The following is a 19460-nucleotide window of genomic DNA, read 5'->3' as shown; positions in this document are numbered from 1 at the left end:
TTAAGAGGTAAGTGGAGGAAAGAACAAGAATAAATACAAGAAAAGATTACAGGGAAATCAAGAGCAGTAACTTTGGTAGCTAAAGGAGAAAAACATCAAGAAAAGAGAAATAGCAATGTAAAATGCTGTATACAATTTTATATATGTGATTATTGTAAAAAAAACCTTGAATTTTGTGATTAATCTGTAATGGTTTTTCTTTGAGAAAGCAATTCTATTAAATTAGTAAATATTTAAGCCAAATTGCAAAGAAAATAAAAATAGAGGGAAGCAGGAAAAATTAGTACCTACCTCTTTTCCTCTAAGTTTTGGGGGTAAATGAAAGTAAAACAGATGTCTTTAAGAACATACAGAGTTAAAAGATGAAATATATCTTTAACGGGGAAAATGTAAGCAATTTTATAGGCATTGGAGAAATAGGGAGAAGAAGCAGAGGGCAGAAATGAAGGAACAATAATGGGACAGAAGATAGAATCAAAAGCACCAGTCAGGTATTAATGTTGGGCAAAAGAACTCTTTAATAAAGAAACAGACAATTTCAATGTGAGGCTAAAGAAAGAGGAATTGAAAATTATGTAGGATGACCTTGGTCTTCTTCATAAATTCATTAGGCAAGATTTTCTGTGGAGAATAAGAATTTGAAAGAATTTGAAATATAAATAAGACTGAAGAAGCACAAAAAATAAAGAAATTGGTGTTGTTAGAGATGGTAAAGAGGTCAGCTAGAAAGGAACAAAGAGATTTATAGTAGCTTTGAGGTCACTTTGAGGTCACCTAATTAGACCTTTGAGGTCACCTAATTAGTGAAATTATTTTCTAAAGGAATACAGCCTGTACTTCTGACTTTGTAACATTTTTAGGCTTAGATTAGGCTTAGATTTCTCATTACAAAGTTTTGATTTGTTAGGCATTGTGAAAAGGAGAAAAAAAGATTTGAATCTGAGCTAAAAAGTTTCAGAGAATTTAAGTAATGATAAAAATAAGTAGATATGAAACCAATGTGAAAATGTTTCCATTTCAAAAAAAAGAAATGTATATCTATGTATATCCAGATAGATAGATAGATAGATAGGGATAGATATTATATATCTTGGTAGATATCTGTATATAAACTCTTGAATGAAGACATAAGGGTCAAAACTATCACATCATTGGGATCAGAGATGAATTGATAAATAGAGAAAAGATTGAGAAGAATAATCATTAGTATCAAATACTGAAACTTTTCTGAACCTGAGAATTTTTAAAAGATTTATTTATTTATTTGACAGAGAGAAATCACAAGTAGGCAGAGAGTCAGGCAGAGAGAGAGGAGGAAGCAGGCTCCCTGCTGAGCAGAAAGCCCGATGCGGGGCTCGAACCCAGGACCTGGGATCATGACCTGAGCCGAAGGCAGCGGCTTAACCCACTGAGCCACCCAGGCGCCCGAGAATTTTTAATATACACTGAAAATCAGGGAGAAAGTGAAGAACTTCCTTCAACTAAGGCCAATGGGATACCATGTCTAATAATATTAGTCAAAATCTTATTGTGAAAACCATCAAAGACATTCTATTTTTTTCTCATATTTGGCAGGATTCATTCTAGCAATGTTTTTGTGATAGAAATGTCAATGACTTGGATTCAGAATAAAAAAGGATTTGACTTCACCTAGTTAATAAAAATTGCCATCTCTCTGTGTGATATAACTCAGTGTATGAGATTGCTTTTTGAAAGAATGCTTTTGATGGGACATACCCAAACTCTTCAGAAGTGCAATACCTGTTCTTGTTATACTATGTAATACTGAGCATATTGTGCAGGAATTGTAAATATGCCTTAACAGAGGAAGTTTTTATAGAATTTTTTTAAGTTGTGGCTGTTAATAGGATTGTGGTTTTTACTTCTTCTTTGTCATTCACTTCAAAGTGTCACTAGAATACAGCTCAATTCAAGGAAAAAGGGAATTGAGGTAGCTTCGAGTTCTAGAACTTTGTTCTAGTCTCCACACTTAGTGTGAAGCCCTCTGATCTGTGAGATTAAGGGGTTGTTTTTTGGAAACAAGTTATTAGATTCTTAAGCCTGAATTACATAAACAAGAAGAAATTATAACAGGAAAAGGAAAGAAAAAAAGATGTATAGTACTTAGCCTGGAAATAGAGGAGCTGATATTTCCAGATTATTTTAGGAATCAAAAATTTGCTTAGGTAGGTGTGCCAGGGTGGCTCAGTGGGTTGGACCTCTGCCTTCGGCTCAGGTCATGATCTCAGGGTCCTGGGATTGAGCCCCAAACCGGGCTCTCTGCTCGGCGGGGAGCCTGCTCCCCCCTTTCTCTCTGCCTGCCTCTCTGCCTACTTGAGATCTCTCTCTGTCTGTCAAATAAATAAAATCTTTTTAAAAAATTTGCTTAGTTAAAAAAATATTTTTTTTTGCTTAGTTAAATTCTTTACCAAAGAGTTTTCTTCTATAATCTATAGTGTTGATCAGACAGTTTCCTACTACTATGAATACAACTATTTTCAAAATTTTGTCCCTGGACTCCTGCAGGTCACCCAAACCCTCTGAGTCAGTTCTCTGAGATACTCTGATTGGATTCACAAATTCAAAATAATTTTCATAATAATACTGATGATATTTGCCTTTTTACTTGGTTGGTACTGGTGCAGAAGCATGGTGGGAAAAACTGCTGGCACCTCAGCACTAATCAAGTCAGCAACACAAAACTCTACTGTAACCCTGGTATTTTTCACCATCACACACTCACAGTTAATATTTTTAAAATGCTAGATTTACCTACAGATATACTTGATGAAGCAGTAAAAAATGTTATGTCAAGTCTTGTCCCCTCAGTACACATCTGTTTAACATCTTTGTGATGAACTGGGAAGTCACAAGAAGCATCTCTGCCAGGGACCAAAGTGGATGGTTGTCTCAAGTAAAGTACTTCGGTGACTACTGGGGTTGAGAGCTGAACTAGCCACTTTTTCTTAAGTCGCCATTTTTACTTGAAAGAATAACTGACAGGCAAACTGTAGTTTTTCAAACTTGGGTATTTGGCAGAGATTTTCATTGAAAATGAACAAAATGAGCTTGTCAGTTCAAGGGAAGAAAAATCCAACTGTATCTGTTGGCAATGATGAAATCTGAGCTTTCAAACAAAAATTACAATTTTGGAAAACTTACTCTCTGCCCCTGTGAACTTGTCAGTTTCCCAATCCTTAAAGACTTTCCTGCTGAGATAGGTGGTGTTACTAACAAATGTGATATTGTATAGTACAGTACCATTTGGAATTTTTGCAAAACCCAGTGACCCAGTGTCTTCCAAATGACCAATGCTTGATATTAAAAGTATAGATTATATGTATGTATGTATATATATATATATATATATATGCATAAGATCCATTTAAAGTGCAAGGTAGACAACAGATTTTAATGAAACAGTATGGAAAGCATATTGATATGGTTGTATGATTCCACATTGTAAAAAAAAAAAAATCCACAATCATCTGAAAAGGCTATTAAAACTCCTCACATTTCCAACTAAAAAAAAAAAAAAACTGTGTAAGTCCAGATTTTCCTTATATACTTCAACTAAAACAACATATTGAGACAGATTGAATTCAGAAGCAGATACGAGAAACCAGATGTCCTTTATAAAGCCAGACATTTACAAAATTAAGCCAGAGAATTGCAAAATGTAAAACAATGCCATTCTTGTCACTATTTTTTTTTTTTTTGCTTTGGAAAACATATTTCATTTCATTAAAAATATATTATTTATGGAAATGTGTAATGGGTTTATTATTTATATTTTAAGTAGATTAATAAATATTTAAAAATTTTTCCGTTTTAATTTCTCATATGATAAATATTAGCAGCTCTAACTACATAAACAAAAACTCACTAGTGTTTTCAATAATTTTTGAGAATGTAATGGATATTTGAGACCAAAATGCTCCAGAAATATTAATGTAGATCAAGCCCTAAGCACATAGCAAACTACTCAGAAGCTTTTAACACACTTCACATGATCTCATAAAGTAACAATTCAGAAGTTATATAATTGCATTTGTAATATGGGACAGGAAGAATTTTCCTTCTCTTTTAAACTAAAAGAAACCATACCATTCATACTAGAGAGAAGACTTCAGTGCTTGCTGATGGCATTCTCTCCATTCTTTCTTCCAAGTCTGTGAGTCTCATTTCATGTGTCCCCATTTACAGGAGTAAAATTAGCATGTTATCTAGTCACCATTTGGCTCATGACTCAATGTCACTATAAAAATCATTTTAGCAGCTTCATAGGCCCAACTTCTTTTAAGATACACATCTATGTGGAATGCTTCAATTTATTTAATATAGGAGACGTAAGTACATACTTTTCCTAGCCTCTTGCAATCTATCTAAATCTGTGAAAACTACATGGGTAAAATCTTTTGGTTTAGTCTCTCAAATAATTTGTATATATGATATTTTAAAAGGTAAAGAGCATAAACAAGGGAAAGACCAACATGAATCTCAGTTTAGAAATCCATTATACAAATGAAGAATTTTTAGAATACCAATATACTGTTTCTTTTGTTAAAGAGTGAGAAAGTAAGATTTTTTTTTAAGAAGGGAGAAAAGAAAGAGCAAGTTTGTTCCTTATTCATGAATTTTGATTGGCTTTTTAGTTATCATTATTTGGAGATTTATGGTTTAAAATTTAGTATAACTTTAAATGGTATAGTACTTAATAAAATGCGTTTCTTTCTCTCTAATCAGACTATGAATATTAGTATAATTTAGTTGTTTTCTATAACTGGATTCCAAAAAAACACCATTTTATCTTGTTGATATCCAGTACTACCATTTTGCTTTATCTACAAAATTCTAATTATAGCAACATAAACAGGAAACTTCAGTGGAGTCTACTTTTGGTAAATTTTGCAGGTTTTATTCTGATTATTTTTATAAGGCCAGAATGCATGCTAATTGCTATTCTATTAAGCCTCTACCAGCTGCTTACATTAGATTTTTAACTTTTATCATTTTTTTGTTATCTATTAGACATAATCATTTAGCAATAGCATCCCCAGAATAGCTAAGCAAAATTACAAAGTCATTATACAGCGGTGTATTTGGTGTAGAAGATATTTCCGGTCTCTGGCAGTCATATCACTAAAGACCTGTGTCTAAATGTTTAGCTGAAAGAAAAAATAACATAGCTGCCATACATGTAAAAATAACTGTTTTTCAGTACCTAATGAGAATTCACTAAAAGCACTATAATCATGGAAAGAAAGGGGAAAAAAGAGAGTTCAAAGCATCTATACATTTTGTTTAAAAATGTACTTGTATTCTTCCTCATTCATGTATTTACATGTGTGCTATTTGTCAGGTATTTTTTTAAGTCTATTGTCCAGAGGGAAAAATGTAATAAAAATGAAATACTACTTTTATGATTATTATTATAATAATTATAATGGACCATAATTGAATGCTCCAAACTCAGCACATCAATCTAGTAACTGTGTTTTATAAGTACTTAAAGAGAGAAGTTTATAGGGATAAGCTCTTTTCACAAATGCCATTAGTGTCTTTCAAGCGAATTGAAAGCCATATATATACATTTTAAAGGTGAACACAATATACGTTTACATCTGTCAAGACCTTGTTTCTTATTCCATGTACTTGTTACTTAAGAGAACACTAAGTGAAAATTCAAATTAAGTTGTTGGCTCCCCTGTTTAAAAGTAGAATTACTGCCAGGATCTTTTAACATTCCCAGAGACACAAATCATAACACAGCACACATTCTTTTAATTCACATCTTCTCATGGGAAATGTCACCACTTTTATCTCTCATTCTTGATATTTCAAATCTCCTTAAAACTATTAAAAGCACAGTGAATTAGATATTAAACCCCCATAGTCACACGTATTATTATGATAGTCTATGTAGAAAAATGATAATGGCAAAAAAAAAGAAGAACTTCTATTGCAAAATACAATGTTTTCTGTGCAAAACCTATAGAACCTGGGTTAAGTCATAGTTCTGTGTACTATTTAGCAGCCACTTAGTATCTCTGAGACTTATTTTCTTCATCTGAAAATAAGGATATTTTTGTCTACTCCATAGCATTGCTATCAGATGAGAAATGATAGCAGTTGTGCTTTAAAAAAAAAAAAAAGCCTGTGATTTAAAAAGCCATAAAGGGACTGAGAGTGAGAAACAGTAACAGTGATTATAAGACAAACTTACTCCTGTAACTCCACCTTTCCTTAAACTTTTATGAGATAATATTAGGTTGATATGCATGTCCAATTCTAAATCGCCAAAATAGCATAGAAATTAGATACTGTATTGGTTAATGGTGGTAGAGTAGATAATGAAAAACACTAAATTACTCCAAGGTCAAAACCCTTATTCAGACTTGTAACTCACTCGCAGACAGGCAACTTGGTAAAGTAGAAAAATGAAGTGAGACGTTGTAGACCTTCATTCCAGACAATTAACTGTGTGAAGATGGGCAAATCATAGAACTGTCTAGTCCTCAGCTTCTTCACCAACTTTCTGGATTTTTAGGATTTGGTAATTGAGTATAATCAGGGAAGAGGGAACTTCTCTGTGGCTACTGATGAAGGACGTCATCTATTCTTTCTTCATTGTTTAGTTTTATTCAACATACTTTTATTTTGCACTGACTGTATGCAAAGGACTCTACTAGGAATTGTATGTAACTAAAACATTGAAATGTAGTTCCTGTCTTGTCAGAGCTTAAGTTCAATCTAGAAGGAGAGGTCACTATAATGCTAGTTAGAATTTAAGTGCCCTCTATGACAGGCACAAATCAAGGCCCATATGGGATTGCCAGCTGAAAAGACAGGGAAAAGAGGACAAAGGTGGCATTTGGCTGAATTCTGAGGGCTAAACCCATTTCAACAAGCAAGTTTGTCAGAGGAAGGCATTCCAGGTAGAATCACAGACTTGAGCAGTAGTGCCGCAGAGCAGCTCTGGAAAAATATTGTACATTATTCTGCAACATACCAAGTATGAGAACTAGTGGTTGAAGTTAAAGCAACAAAAGAGGGTTCTTTCCAGATTATGGAAGAACTCAGCAATAATCCTGGGAAGAGCTTTTCTGTGTTTTACAGGCAGTAAATATGAGGGACATCCAATACAAATCAACATACCTGGCAAGTGATTAGACATGGCTATCAAGTGAGAGAAATAGGCAAAAGTATGCTCCAACGTAGTGTATTAGTAAGGCCAGTTTATTCAGTGTTCTGTTGTCATCTTATTTTGTTTTATTGTGTTTGAAATGCTTAAGCAAAACCAGGTGAAAATATTTAGCAGGCAGTTGCCCTTGTGTGTGAGGAGCCTGGGGAAACCGTCTAAAGAGAAGATGCATACTTTTGCATTATCCATTGTGAGGAATTAGAAGCCATGGATTAGATGAGTTTTTACGAGTTAAGAAAGAAAGAAAAAGGGTCAAGGACTGATCTTAAATTCCTACAAAATGTCCCCAGGAAGAGAAATCTGTAAAGAACACAAAACTCAAATAGGATAGAACCAGGATAGTAAAGTGACAGTTGTGGTGTTTTGTTGTTGTTGTTGTTATTGTTGTTGCTGTTTTTTATCAGCACCCATCATATGCTTAACATTTATTAGGCTCTTTGGATACATAATCCAAATGAATTCTCATAGCTACCTTGAGTGCTAAGTATATTTATCACAATTTATAGATGAAACAGTGAGTACAGAAATATTAGATATAGCATAACAACTAAATGGAAAGTCTAGATTCGAATACAAATAGCTATAATAATACCTATAAAACTACCTGTAATATTCTTGCCTCTATAGCTTGCAATATGTGCTAGGAGAGATTTTCAAGGAGAATATAACTGTAAATGTCATGTATTGTAGAGAGACCAAACCAGGATGGGCACTTACAAGAAATGTAATAATTAAGCAGTCACTTAATGTTAATACAAATCATTTTAGTGATCTCTAAGATAGTAATCTCCATAAAACATACTGCATAAAAACCAATGGAATACAGACTTTTTAAAGGGTTGTTCAAAGAAAGTGAGAAAATAAAAGTAGCTGAACCTTTCTGAGAAATTTAATAAAGGAAAAAGATGGTGCAAAGATGTATGAAAGTTGAATAAAGAATATTTGGTTAAATGATTGGTTTTTTGTTGTTGTTTTCTGGTTTTGCTTTTTTAGTAAGAGGACTTGAACATGCTTACAAGCTTACAGGAGAAATGCAGAGGAGAAAGAAGACTCAAATTATTGAGGAAAACAAATAATGGAAGGAGCAAGGTCCTACAGGAGGTAGCAGGAAATAGAATCAATAGCATGCCTTAGAAAGAAAGAAGCTAGTTCATCTAGGAAAGAAAGAATAGTATTTTACAGAGCAATGTGTTTGAGAGAGGAAGAAATTTAAGAGAATATGCAGCAGATGTCCTGTATCTTCTCAGAGAAGGAAGATGTAAAGTCATCTCTAAAGGCAGTGGTATCTGGTTGTGTGGCCTGGAAAGCATTTGGAATTCTTCCCACAGAGAAAAGCATAAGGAAGAGTCAACCAGAGGTGAAAAAAAGAATTTCTGAACAACTCAGAGTGTATACTAATAATAGAGTCAAAAATTTCTAGTTGAGCCAATTGGCACAATTTTGTGACTTTTTCTGGTAACACTCAGCTACCCAGTTAATGAGATCAGAGTGCACGATGCTGTTTTCCTAGGTGAGGTTTAGGAAAATCAAGGTGACAGTAAGTCAAAGAGACTACTTGATGCCAAAAAAAAGTTACATGAAATTGGTTGGCAATTGATCCAGACTGAACCTGGAGGAAGCTAAAAAAGGGTTAAAAGAACTAAAAATATAACCAGTGCGGAGTACAGAGTCATTAAGAAGAAGAGATAGAACAAAGAATAGGTGGTTATAGCCACGAAAGGAATCTCCAAATTCAGAATTTTAGAAATGAGATAGTTTTAAGTGATCATTGTTTTTACATCTTCACTTTAAGTAGCATTACTCATCATGCCTTTCAGCTGTCCCCTTACTTATTAGAAAATGGAAGACTAGGAGGTTCAAGTGATTTTCCAAAAGTCACTCTATGACTAAACCCAGGATCTTCTGAAGAGCATTTTGAAGTTTTAAATAAAATAATAGCCATTACCATATTCCCTTAAAAAATAATGGTAGATATAGTTGAATGAATGAAAACCAATGTTATCTATAATATAGTCACAGTAAGCATATAGTATAGATATATTTTCTATTTCAAAAGTGTATTATGGTATTACCCCCTCATTCCTGTTTCATCTTCCTCTTAAAGAAGAGAAAATAGAAAAGTTTCTTCTAGATTGAATTAATAGCTCCCTCATCAGTATGCATTAGGGGAACTCAGCCTAAAAGAATGTGCTACTGACTGCCATCCTAAATTGCAGTGTAAATCAAGTTATCAAGTTATTTCAGAGTGCAAATATGCATGCCCATGATGATGTATGGGTTCCACCATTTTTGCTTCTCCCATATTTCTTATATTTTGAAAAGATACCTTCTCTTGATTATTGATCTGTTTTTAATCTTAAGCTACAATAAAATATGATTGGAATATTTAGAAATAGGAGGAAATTATTTTAAAGTTCTGTTCAAATAAATTAATGCAACAATAAATGTATTTTTTTCTTACCTTGCTATACATCCTTCTTTTGACTTTTAGGGAAGGACATAAATTTAAACATAGAAAAAAAACAAAGATTTGTATTTGGTGGGTTTTTTTTTAATACATATATCCTATTTTACCTTGAAAATATTTTTTTGGAAGACTCATTTTCATGGGCTCCTTTTTTGGAGGGGGAGTAAAGAGGGAGGGAGAGAGAAAATCTCGAGCATACTCCATGCCCAGCATGGACCCCAAAGCAGGACTTGATCTCACAACCCTGAACATCATGATCCGAGCTGAAATCAAGAGTCTGACTTAATCAACTGAGCCACAAAGGCACCCATCATTGAGTCTTTTTTAAACTTGAATATTTTATTTCAAAGATTCAGTCAAGAAAGATTGTTATTCCTCTCAAGCAATCACTTAATAAGGGGACCACAGGGAACCATCCTCCTGGATTGGAAGTAGCTCTTTGGTCACTGACATTGCTTAGAATTGCTGGGGGGTGCCTGGGTGGCTCGGTTGGTTAAGCATCTGCCTTTGGCTCAGGTTATAATCTCAGGGTCCTGGGATCGGCCCCTGTGTCAGGGTCCAGGCTCAGCGGGGTTGTGCTTCTCCCTCTCCCTCGGCCCCCAACACCTGCTTGCACACTCTCTCTCTCAAATAAATAAATTAAATTAAAAAGAATTGCTGGTATATGGTGATAATAAAAAGCAAACTAAATTTTGTAAACTTCATTATTGTTCTTAGACTCTGCAGACAAAGTACTTGCATTCAGACAAAGTACTCTAGGATGGACCACTCCATTCCACCCCCAACCTTGGTATGCTACCAATCTCAAGTTCTTCTCTCTGCAGTTGAAGACTGACTAAATGGTATTAGAGAAGGAGAATTTTATGATCTAAACTAGGTGCCCACAAGTTACAGTATTCAGGCCAAATCTGGTCCTATTAACTATTTTTCCAAACACAGTTTATTACATTTATTTAACATATTTTACTTGGATTATTTTTTCACTACAACCACAAAATTGAGTAGTTGGATTAGAGACCATATACCCCTCAAAGCCCAATTTATTTACTATCAGGCCTTTACAGAAAAAATTCACTGACCTTGGATCAAGGATTAAAGCATTACTTGCTTTGTAGACATGTAAGCAAGACAATCATTTCACATTCATATTGTAGGCCAGTAATTTAACAAGTGTCTTTGTGAAATGTTATCATTGACCAACATTATATTTACCTATTAGTTTTTCTTTGTTTTGTAGTCCCTGCTATGTGGATATTTGTTAGCAATGACTGATGTGGAAACTACATATGCAGATTTCATTGCTTCAGGAAGAACAGGTAGAAGAAATGCAATACATGATATCCTGGTTTCCTCTGCAAGTGGCAACAGCAATGAATTAGCCTTGAAATTAGCAGGTCTTGATATCAACAAGACAGGTGAGTTGTTTGACACACATCTTTCTTCCAAGGTGGGATTATTTGTAGCATTTCACTGAAGAGGATTAAAACATGAAAAGCCACCTTTGAAAGTAATCTAATAGCGTTACAAACAGTCTAAGGCAAGAAAAAAGTCAGTGACTAATCTCTTCATCACTGCTACTCCATTTTCAGTGACTTTTCTGTATAGGGTTTCCCACTCAAATGCAGAATTCTTAATCTTCTATTACTAATGCAATCAATAAAGCACATGGGTTTTAAAAAAATTCTAATCTATAAAAGCTCTGAAATTTCTACATAGAATATTTAACAAAGTTGGAACTCCTACCTTCAGTAACATTGGCCATTTCAAAGGGAAGGGTCTCTGGGACCAATTTTATTGAAAATGGAAGTAAAATTGTTTGTTACATCAATGTTTTCAGTAAAAAGGTCTCTCCGTTTTCTTTTCATGATAGAATGGGTTTGTGGAAAATTTGTCTTATTAGTGGGCTTTGCACTCTTCTTACCCAAGTACCAATGAAAAAGTAAAACAAGATTGTAATATCAAAGTACTTTTGAGTATTTAAAAGAATGCCATGGGGGCGCTGCCCGGCCCCCTCCCCGCAACGCCTCAAATAAACAGACGCTGCCGCTGCCAAAAAATTAAAAAAAAAAAATAAAATAAAAGAATGCCAGTAGTTCTTTCATCCATTGCTTTTGCAGGATTTAAAAATGAATGTATTTCCCTAACAAATCTTGTAAAAAAAATAACCTTTAAAAGTAAAAAAAGGAGTTCACGATCAAGGAACCACAGTGTTGTATACATGAAAAGCACTTACCAGTTTCTGGCTCATGGTAACCACTCAGTACTAATTTGCTATTAGAATTTTTAGGGCAAAGCTTTCCAGTTACTGGAAAACTGAGTCAGAGTATATGTTAATGAAACAGTTTAATAATGTTACCCTAACATACCTAGGGACAGTACTTTATTCAAGTACAATATGTCAGCAGGTCACATATTGGTCTTTTCAAATTCAAACTGAAAATAAAACTTTAACATTGCCACCTTGGAATATACAGACTTATGTATATTTTAGATTTTGTTGTTTCCCTACTATTTATTACCAGAAGTTACTTACCGGGGCGCCTGGGTGGCTCAGTGGGTTAAAACCTCTGCCTTCGGCTCGGGTCATGATCTCAGGGTCCTGGGATCGAGCCCCACGTCGGGCTCTCTGCTGAGCGGGGAGCCTGTTTCCTCCTCTCTCTCTCTGCCTGCCTTTCTGCCTGCTTGTGATTTCTCTCTCTGTGTGTCAGAAAAATAAAATCTTTAAAAAAAAAAGAAGAAGTTACTTACCAAAGCAGCTCTCAGAAGGGGTTAAGGAAATTATTGCAATTTGGTGGCATGAGGCAAGTAAAATTTTTTCTGTGGTCTTTGAGAGTTTGCTAATTTTCTTTTATAAGATTTATATATATATATATTTTTAAAGATTTTATTTATTTATTTGACAGACAGAGATCACAAGTAGGCAGAGAGTCTGGCAGAGAGAGAGGAGGAAGCAGGCTCCCTGCCGAGGAGAGAGCCCAATGCGGGGCTTGATCCCAGGACCCTGGGATCATGACCCGCGCCGAAGGCAGAGGCTTTAACCCACTGAGCCACCCAGGCACCCCAAGATTTATATTTTTCTTTATATATCAATATTCTATTTAAAATAATCTGCATTAATTTTAGACACCCCTAATATTATTGACAGAGCAGTTCTATTTCTTCTTTTTCTGTCTTCCCTGAAATTGAGACTCATCAGCATCAAGACCTGTCTTATACAAGAGAATATATTAAATTATTATATAACAATGGAAGACATTGATTTTTATTAATAAATATAATAAAATTATTTTATATTTTATATTAATGGTATTATTAAACAATTTAGAATAATTAAAATATCTTTATGCTACCAAATGTCTTTTTTTCTAAACATTTGTAGATTTTAATTGCTATTCTCCAGGCTCCTAGAAATTTTTGTTTGTCTTCTAATCCTAAAGTCCAGAGCCAGGCAAAATATAAACAGTAGTAACTTTTTTATTATTCTAAGTACAAAGAACTAAAAATAGTAACTGCAATACTGACAAATATATAAATGACAAATGAAATATCAATAACTGAGTTGTGGGAGAGACTTCCTCTGTAACTCATGAATGTTTCAACTTCTTTTTAGTTTATACTCCACAATATTGCTGTCCCATGTTTACCTTGATTTGTTAACAAGCATGTATTTAGCAATGGCTTTGCAATTGCAGCATTATGCTAAGGGCTGAGAAGTGTTCCGAGACACCTAGAAAGTCCTCATCTTGTATTTATGCAGTCAGTTTCATCCTTAAATATTCTACTGTCTTGTACCTGCCCTAATTTGACTTCATCCTTGTTCCTGTTGATCAAGTTTTTGTTGCATGCAAATCTACACATCTCAGATTCAGGCCATCTACACATCTACACATCTTGGGAGGCTGTTTATTGCTGTGATAACGAAAGTAGTTTATGAACTATATATATATGTGTGTGTGTGTGTGTGTCTATAATATATATTATAGACACACACACACATATATATACATATAAATATGCCTGGTCATACCCAGAGAACTCCTTTAGAAACGGAAAATATATGTATTGGGGTGCCTGGGTGGCTCAGTGGGTTAAGCCTCTGCCTTCAGCTCAGGTCATGATCTCAGGGTCGGGCTCTCTGCTCGGCAGGGAGCCTGCTTCCCTCTCTGCCTGCCTCTCTGTCTACTTATGATCTCTCTCTGTCAAATAAGTAAATAAAATCTTAAAAAAAAAAAAGAAAATATATGTATTTATGTAGAATTGCTTTTAATTTCCCTAATGTATGGTGTCTGGTGAAATGTTTTGTGTATACTTATTAAGAGCAAAGGAGAAATTGCCTTTCAACATTTCCATTCAAAGAATGGAACAGCCCACTCACCTCTGTTCATTTGAATTATGGTAACAAACACTCAACAAACACTGATATAGTTTATATATTGAACACCCAAAAATATTTTGCTAAAACTCTAAAAAATCAGATGGGTTATCAACAAGTACTATAAATAATGTAAAATGCAATTTTTAAATATTTCTTAAAATAAGAAAGGAGTGAAAAGGTAAACTTGCTTCCCACTTTTGATTTCTGTCTAAAATGACTTCTGATTTCTGCAACCCGTAAAACTAGAAGTGTCATGATCTGGCTTTGAGATTTCCTAGCATAAATCATCACTGACCATTGTAAAAATTGTTATTCTTCTGTTTTGTGCCATGCTGTCCCAAGTTCATAGAACCAGAATTAGCCAACCTTAAAAAACACTAATTGAGGAACTGATTACCAATAAAATATACTTGTCTCTATGAGAATTTCAGACTTTTTCAGTATTTCTGAAATTTCCAATATGATATATTAAGAGTCAGTAAATATAGGCAATAGTTTTTCTTTTGCCTTTATCCTTTTTTTATTATCTCTTACAGAAGGTGAAGAAGATGCACAACGAAATTCCACAGAACAAAGTGGGGAAGCCCAGGGGGAAGCAGCAAAATCTGAAAGCTAACATCCCACTTTGATAACTTCAGCAACACCTGACAATGTCTCAAATCTCCAGGCCTGGCTGGAATGCATTTGTTTCCAAGAGTGAAAGAGGGGGGAAAAAAGTAGCTGTGCTGCATTATAGGAATCTGCTCATTATCATGTCAAAAATGGGGGCAGAGGCTGTGGCTGCAGACAGACTTTTCTCTACCTCTGTCATTAGCAATGGTTGAAATCATGTGGCTTGTGTTTGGATGTCATTTTTGTATGGATCCTTTCACTTGACCATATGATAAAATGCTTGTAGAGAGTAGCACTGACCTAGATGATGATTCTTCCTGCAGCATCTGGCCCCTCAAAATGTCAGAGGATTTAATTGTGTCTAATTGCAAAGGGTTGGTTGAACCCCAGAGTTTAAATATCTCTGGTCTAAGTATTCACCCAGTAAAAGAACCATCCAGAAAGCACTGTTTTTAGCGTTATGTATCTGTGTGTTTCTGCTGTGTTATTTACACTGTTTTGTATTGTACAGTATACATGCTCAGCACTGCCCCCTTCTTTGATTGCTCATGAGAAACAAAAATAATGTATGTTACTGTGAATTTTTATACCACTCATTTTTAAAAGGGCTGCCTTTTTCCTTCTCCACAGTGTGGTGGTGTACACAGGATAGATCATACTTTTTTTTAACTTAATCTTTCCCCTTGATCCACTGTTGATGAATTAAATCTAACCAATTAATCAAGACTTTTTTGCTTTATTACAGAGGCATTTGAAAATATCCACTAATGTGAATTTTACTTGAATTCAGTCTGTTTGATGTCTGTATAGACCAGAATTCAATATGCATATTTTGTTTTATTTTCAATTGGAGAACTTTTCCCAACTAATAAATTTTTAAAAATTTTTAATTATGAGAATTTTAGAGAATCAGGATGGTGGGAAAGATAAGATAATATTAAGAACGGAAGCTTTTTGTTCTAATGGAATCGAATTACTCAATGCTGTATGCTACTATTTAAATTGAGAGGACAACTTATCAGCATGGAGCTGTAACAGATGGAAAAAATTATCTTGCAATCATGTGGACACCAATCACAAAAGTAAAGCCCTTGCATTGTGTTTTTCATGTCTTTTCAGCCCTATCAGATACAAATGTTATTATGCACTTTTTAATGTTTGTAAACTTTTACTAATAATTAGTGTGAATTGCATTCTGATACAATAATAATCATCATTAGAAGCTAACAAAATCCTCATTAATACTGTTGATAGCCTCTGCTGTGTTTTGACATCATGGTTCTTATATGGAGAGTTTCTGTGAGCTGTGTAATCCCATTGGTCAGTATTATAAAATCATTTATCAGTAGTAATAAATAAGGAACCGATAATATGCCCATGGCTCATGGATTACTGGACAAATAACAGATAACAGGAAGACCCTTTACAATAAAGAGCCCACTTAAATTATCCTCGAGGTCTTAGATACAGTCCCATTTGAGGTCGGTTAAACAGCATTTCCACAGATAATCTCCATGGATGTACCAGGAACTCAGCCTTCCTCCATAGCTGCCTATAGGATGAAAGGTCAGTCTGCCCTCATCTCTCCTTACAGTACTTTCCAAATGAGTAGGATAAGGGCATGGGTATCATTTGGTCCTCAATCATGTATTACTAGAAAAAATGTTAATAGGGTGAGTCTCTCAGAAAATAGAAGAGTAAATATTAGAGTACTTCATTCTAACCAGTTGGGGTCCAAAATGCCCAGTTAAAATTCAAATAATTCCACCTATTAATAGACTCACAAGTGGGAAGAAAGGTTCCTGAGACATTTTTAGACAATCTCTGGTAGTTCATTTAAAATATCCAACCCATAAAATCACTTTTTCAATATCCTCATTTACTATCTTCATAGCTTTCTTGTGAATCTAGGTAAAGTTCTCTCCATCCTTAAAGTTGTAGAATTCCAAATTGATTACATGTGATTTTGTAAAGTTTAGGACTAGTGCTGAGTTTATGTGGAGACTTTATATTCCTATGTGATATACTATTATTAATGCATGTGGTGTCATGCTTGTCTTTGAATATATAATAGTGCTAAGTTGCAAAGTCATATGGAGCTTTTGAATTATTTTGACCTCTTACTGCTACTTTGTCTGCTATATTAAAATCCAGAGAGAATCCCAAGCTAGAAGATAAAAATCTACTTTCCAAAATATCCATATCCTACAAAGGTTGCTCAGCAAAAGTGTCTTCCAAATTGTATTGTAATATCTTACTTGCAAATCAATAATATACATGGAATTGAATTTTTAAGGAGAAAAGGAAAAGGTAGAAAATTAAGGCATTCGGTTTGAGAATATGTATTGAATGCCCTCTAACCAACTAAAATTATGCTAATCACTTTCCAGCACATTTTCTCCAATTTAATTGTTTCTCCTCAGAGAATTTAATTAAAGAGGTAGTGTTATCCCATTTCACAGATTAAGAAATTAAGGCTCAATAAGTTATAACTTTTCCAAGTTTAAAAAGCTAATAAGTGATGAAATTAAGATTTGAACCTATCTTTGTCAGTTTCCAAGGTGCTTTCTACTGCACAGGCCATACAATTAAAGCCAATTATAGAGCATCTTTATCTGTAAGGGAACATTTAGAGATGAACTGGTTCATCCTCCATATATTATAGAGGGAAACTGAATCTCAGAAGGGGGAATTGTCTTTCTCAAGGTTACTTAGATGAGTAAAAACACAGATGTGACCAGATCATAGAAAGTATATTTCAAAAAAAAAAAAAAAAAAAGAACGAAAGAACTTCAATTAGAGTTTTTTTTGTGTGTGTGTTATACTTCAGAATACCTTTCTGGCATGTAGTCTATAAATTTAGCATGTTCAGATTTTTTTTTCTATGTTCCATGCTACTTGTTTTGTTTAATTAACTAGAAATACGAAAATTTCAGTTTTACTCATTTGTAGTAAGTATGAACTTGTCAAATTTACCTTTTATCAATTATAAACATCCTATGCCAACATACTGTTCTCATAATTCATAGAAATGTTTTTCCAATATATAACAAGCAGTCTTCAGTTTTTAGGCAACATCCCCAGAACTGCTCACTATAAATGCCCTAAACTTGCAGTAAAAATGCACCATTTAATAAGATGAATGATCTTGCTCTTTCTCTTCAGAGAAGCAATAATGGGTAAACAAATGTCACTGCCAGGTAGCTTAGCTTCTGAGTAAAGCTTGTCATAATAGGAAGACAATGTGTAGTTATCAGGTAAAAACAGGAAACCATCTATGATTTATGATGTCTTAATAGGCCCTAAATTGTTCTTTAATCAAAGAGTGGCAGTCTCTGAAGTCATTTGTGAGCTTGTATGACTCTTGTATTTAGTAATGTTGCATGCTCACATAATTGATATTAAAAGTAATACATTTTTTCTGAAATGTGCACAGTCTATTAAGAGTATTTATTGAACATAAACTACGTATTTGGTGCTTGAGAAAGTGCTTCGAGTGAGAAGGAGAAATTAAAGCCTCAGCCATCCTGTGGTGGACATACAGGACATTCTGGCCTCACATTTTCTGGGCCTTTACTCCAATAATTTTCACCTCCATTCCACTCTGGTAGCCCACTTCCTGGACTTCAGAACATCTACCAGAGTCAAATCTTAAATTGTAAGCACCACTGTCTTCCTGTGGTTCTTACTTGCTCGTCTGCAGGGCATTGATTTCTAATCAGAAGAAAGAGCAGTGTTTATCAGAATCCCCTGAAAATTTTACAACACTCCTTCCTCCACCCATATACATTCTGTTTCTCTCACACGCGCGTGCACACACACACACACACACACACACACACACTCTTCCACCTTGAAAACACTCCCTATGTAACTTTGGCATCTTTTCCCTGCCCCATCCTCACCCTCACAACCTGAGAACCACTGATTAAGAAAAAATTCAAAGTTTCCAGATGCACCAGCTCTGTTTATGCCGCTAAAAAGGTTTAAAATGAGTCACAGACACCCCTGCTTTTACTCTATTAAGAATAACATCTTGGGGTAGAAAAAGCAGAGAGTTTAACTTCTTTTATTTTGCTGTTGCTCTCTGTTCAATCACATAAAGGTGGGGAAAGACCAAGCAGAATCCAAGGTGGGACCCAGGAGAAAGTAAGCATCAAATAACATCCTGAGTTCAGACAAGGAATTAAGCAGACAGGGTAAAAGAGGGTGTAGATCTTTAGGTTCCTGTTATTTAGGTCACAAGGATAAAATACTACACAGGGATTTGGCACAAAATGCTAGCCACGCAAAACAAGTTCTTATTGTCTTTGGTGTTTCTTCTCTTTGTATACTTGTTGCCTCTATCTAGGCCAGAATGTGGGGATTTGGGACCCTGGCCATATCTCACTATAAAGTCAAAATTAATAAAACGTTCTGACTATAACTGGTTAACTTTCTAGTTTGTACTACATCTACTTTCTGATTATATCAAGATGAATTTTTCCATAGCAGCTCTCCTCCCACTCTGAAATCCACTGTTAACCTCCTCAGTGCTCCTGATTTTCTTACTTTCTTGTCTTTCTGTCATCTCTGCCCAATCAGAACCCATCAAACCATCTGCTTTCACTTTACTTGCCTTCAGAATGACTAAAAAGTTTCTAACAATGCTTATTCATTGTTTGTAACTGCATTTTATTTTATTTTTTTTAAAGATTTTATTTATTTATTTGACAGACAGAGATCACAAGTAGACAGAGAGGCAGGCAGAGAGAGAGAGGGAAGCAGGCTCCCTGCTGAGCAGAGAGCCCGATGTGGGACTC

General features: G+C 34.7%; 1 protein-coding gene across 3 annotated transcripts in view; it reads left to right on the top strand.

The window, feature by feature from the left end:
• PKIA (cAMP-dependent protein kinase inhibitor alpha) overlaps positions 1 to 18089 on the top strand; it is a 95788-nt gene extending 77699 nt beyond the window's left edge. For 2 of the 3 annotated variants that reach the window (XM_047724611.1, XM_047724612.1), the window contains 2 exons: positions 10909 to 11086; positions 14583 to 18089. In XM_047724611.1, the coding sequence (XP_047580567.1) occupies positions 10936 to 11086; positions 14583 to 14662 (231 nt within the window). In that variant the 5' untranslated portion in view covers positions 10909 to 10935 and the 3' untranslated portion in view covers positions 14663 to 18089. Of the gene's footprint in view, positions 1 to 4197; positions 4350 to 10908; positions 11087 to 14582 lie in introns of those variants that run through there. The other variant, XM_047724610.1, reaches the window with a different exon arrangement.
• Positions 18090 to 19460: the final 1371 nt, after the last annotated feature.

The sequence above is a fragment of the Lutra lutra genome, chromosome 4 (genome assembly GCF_902655055.1).
Source record: "Lutra lutra chromosome 4, mLutLut1.2, whole genome shotgun sequence".
Taxonomy (NCBI): Eukaryota; Metazoa; Chordata; class Mammalia; order Carnivora; family Mustelidae; genus Lutra; species Lutra lutra.
This window is presented reverse-complemented; position numbering and strand designations above follow the sequence as displayed.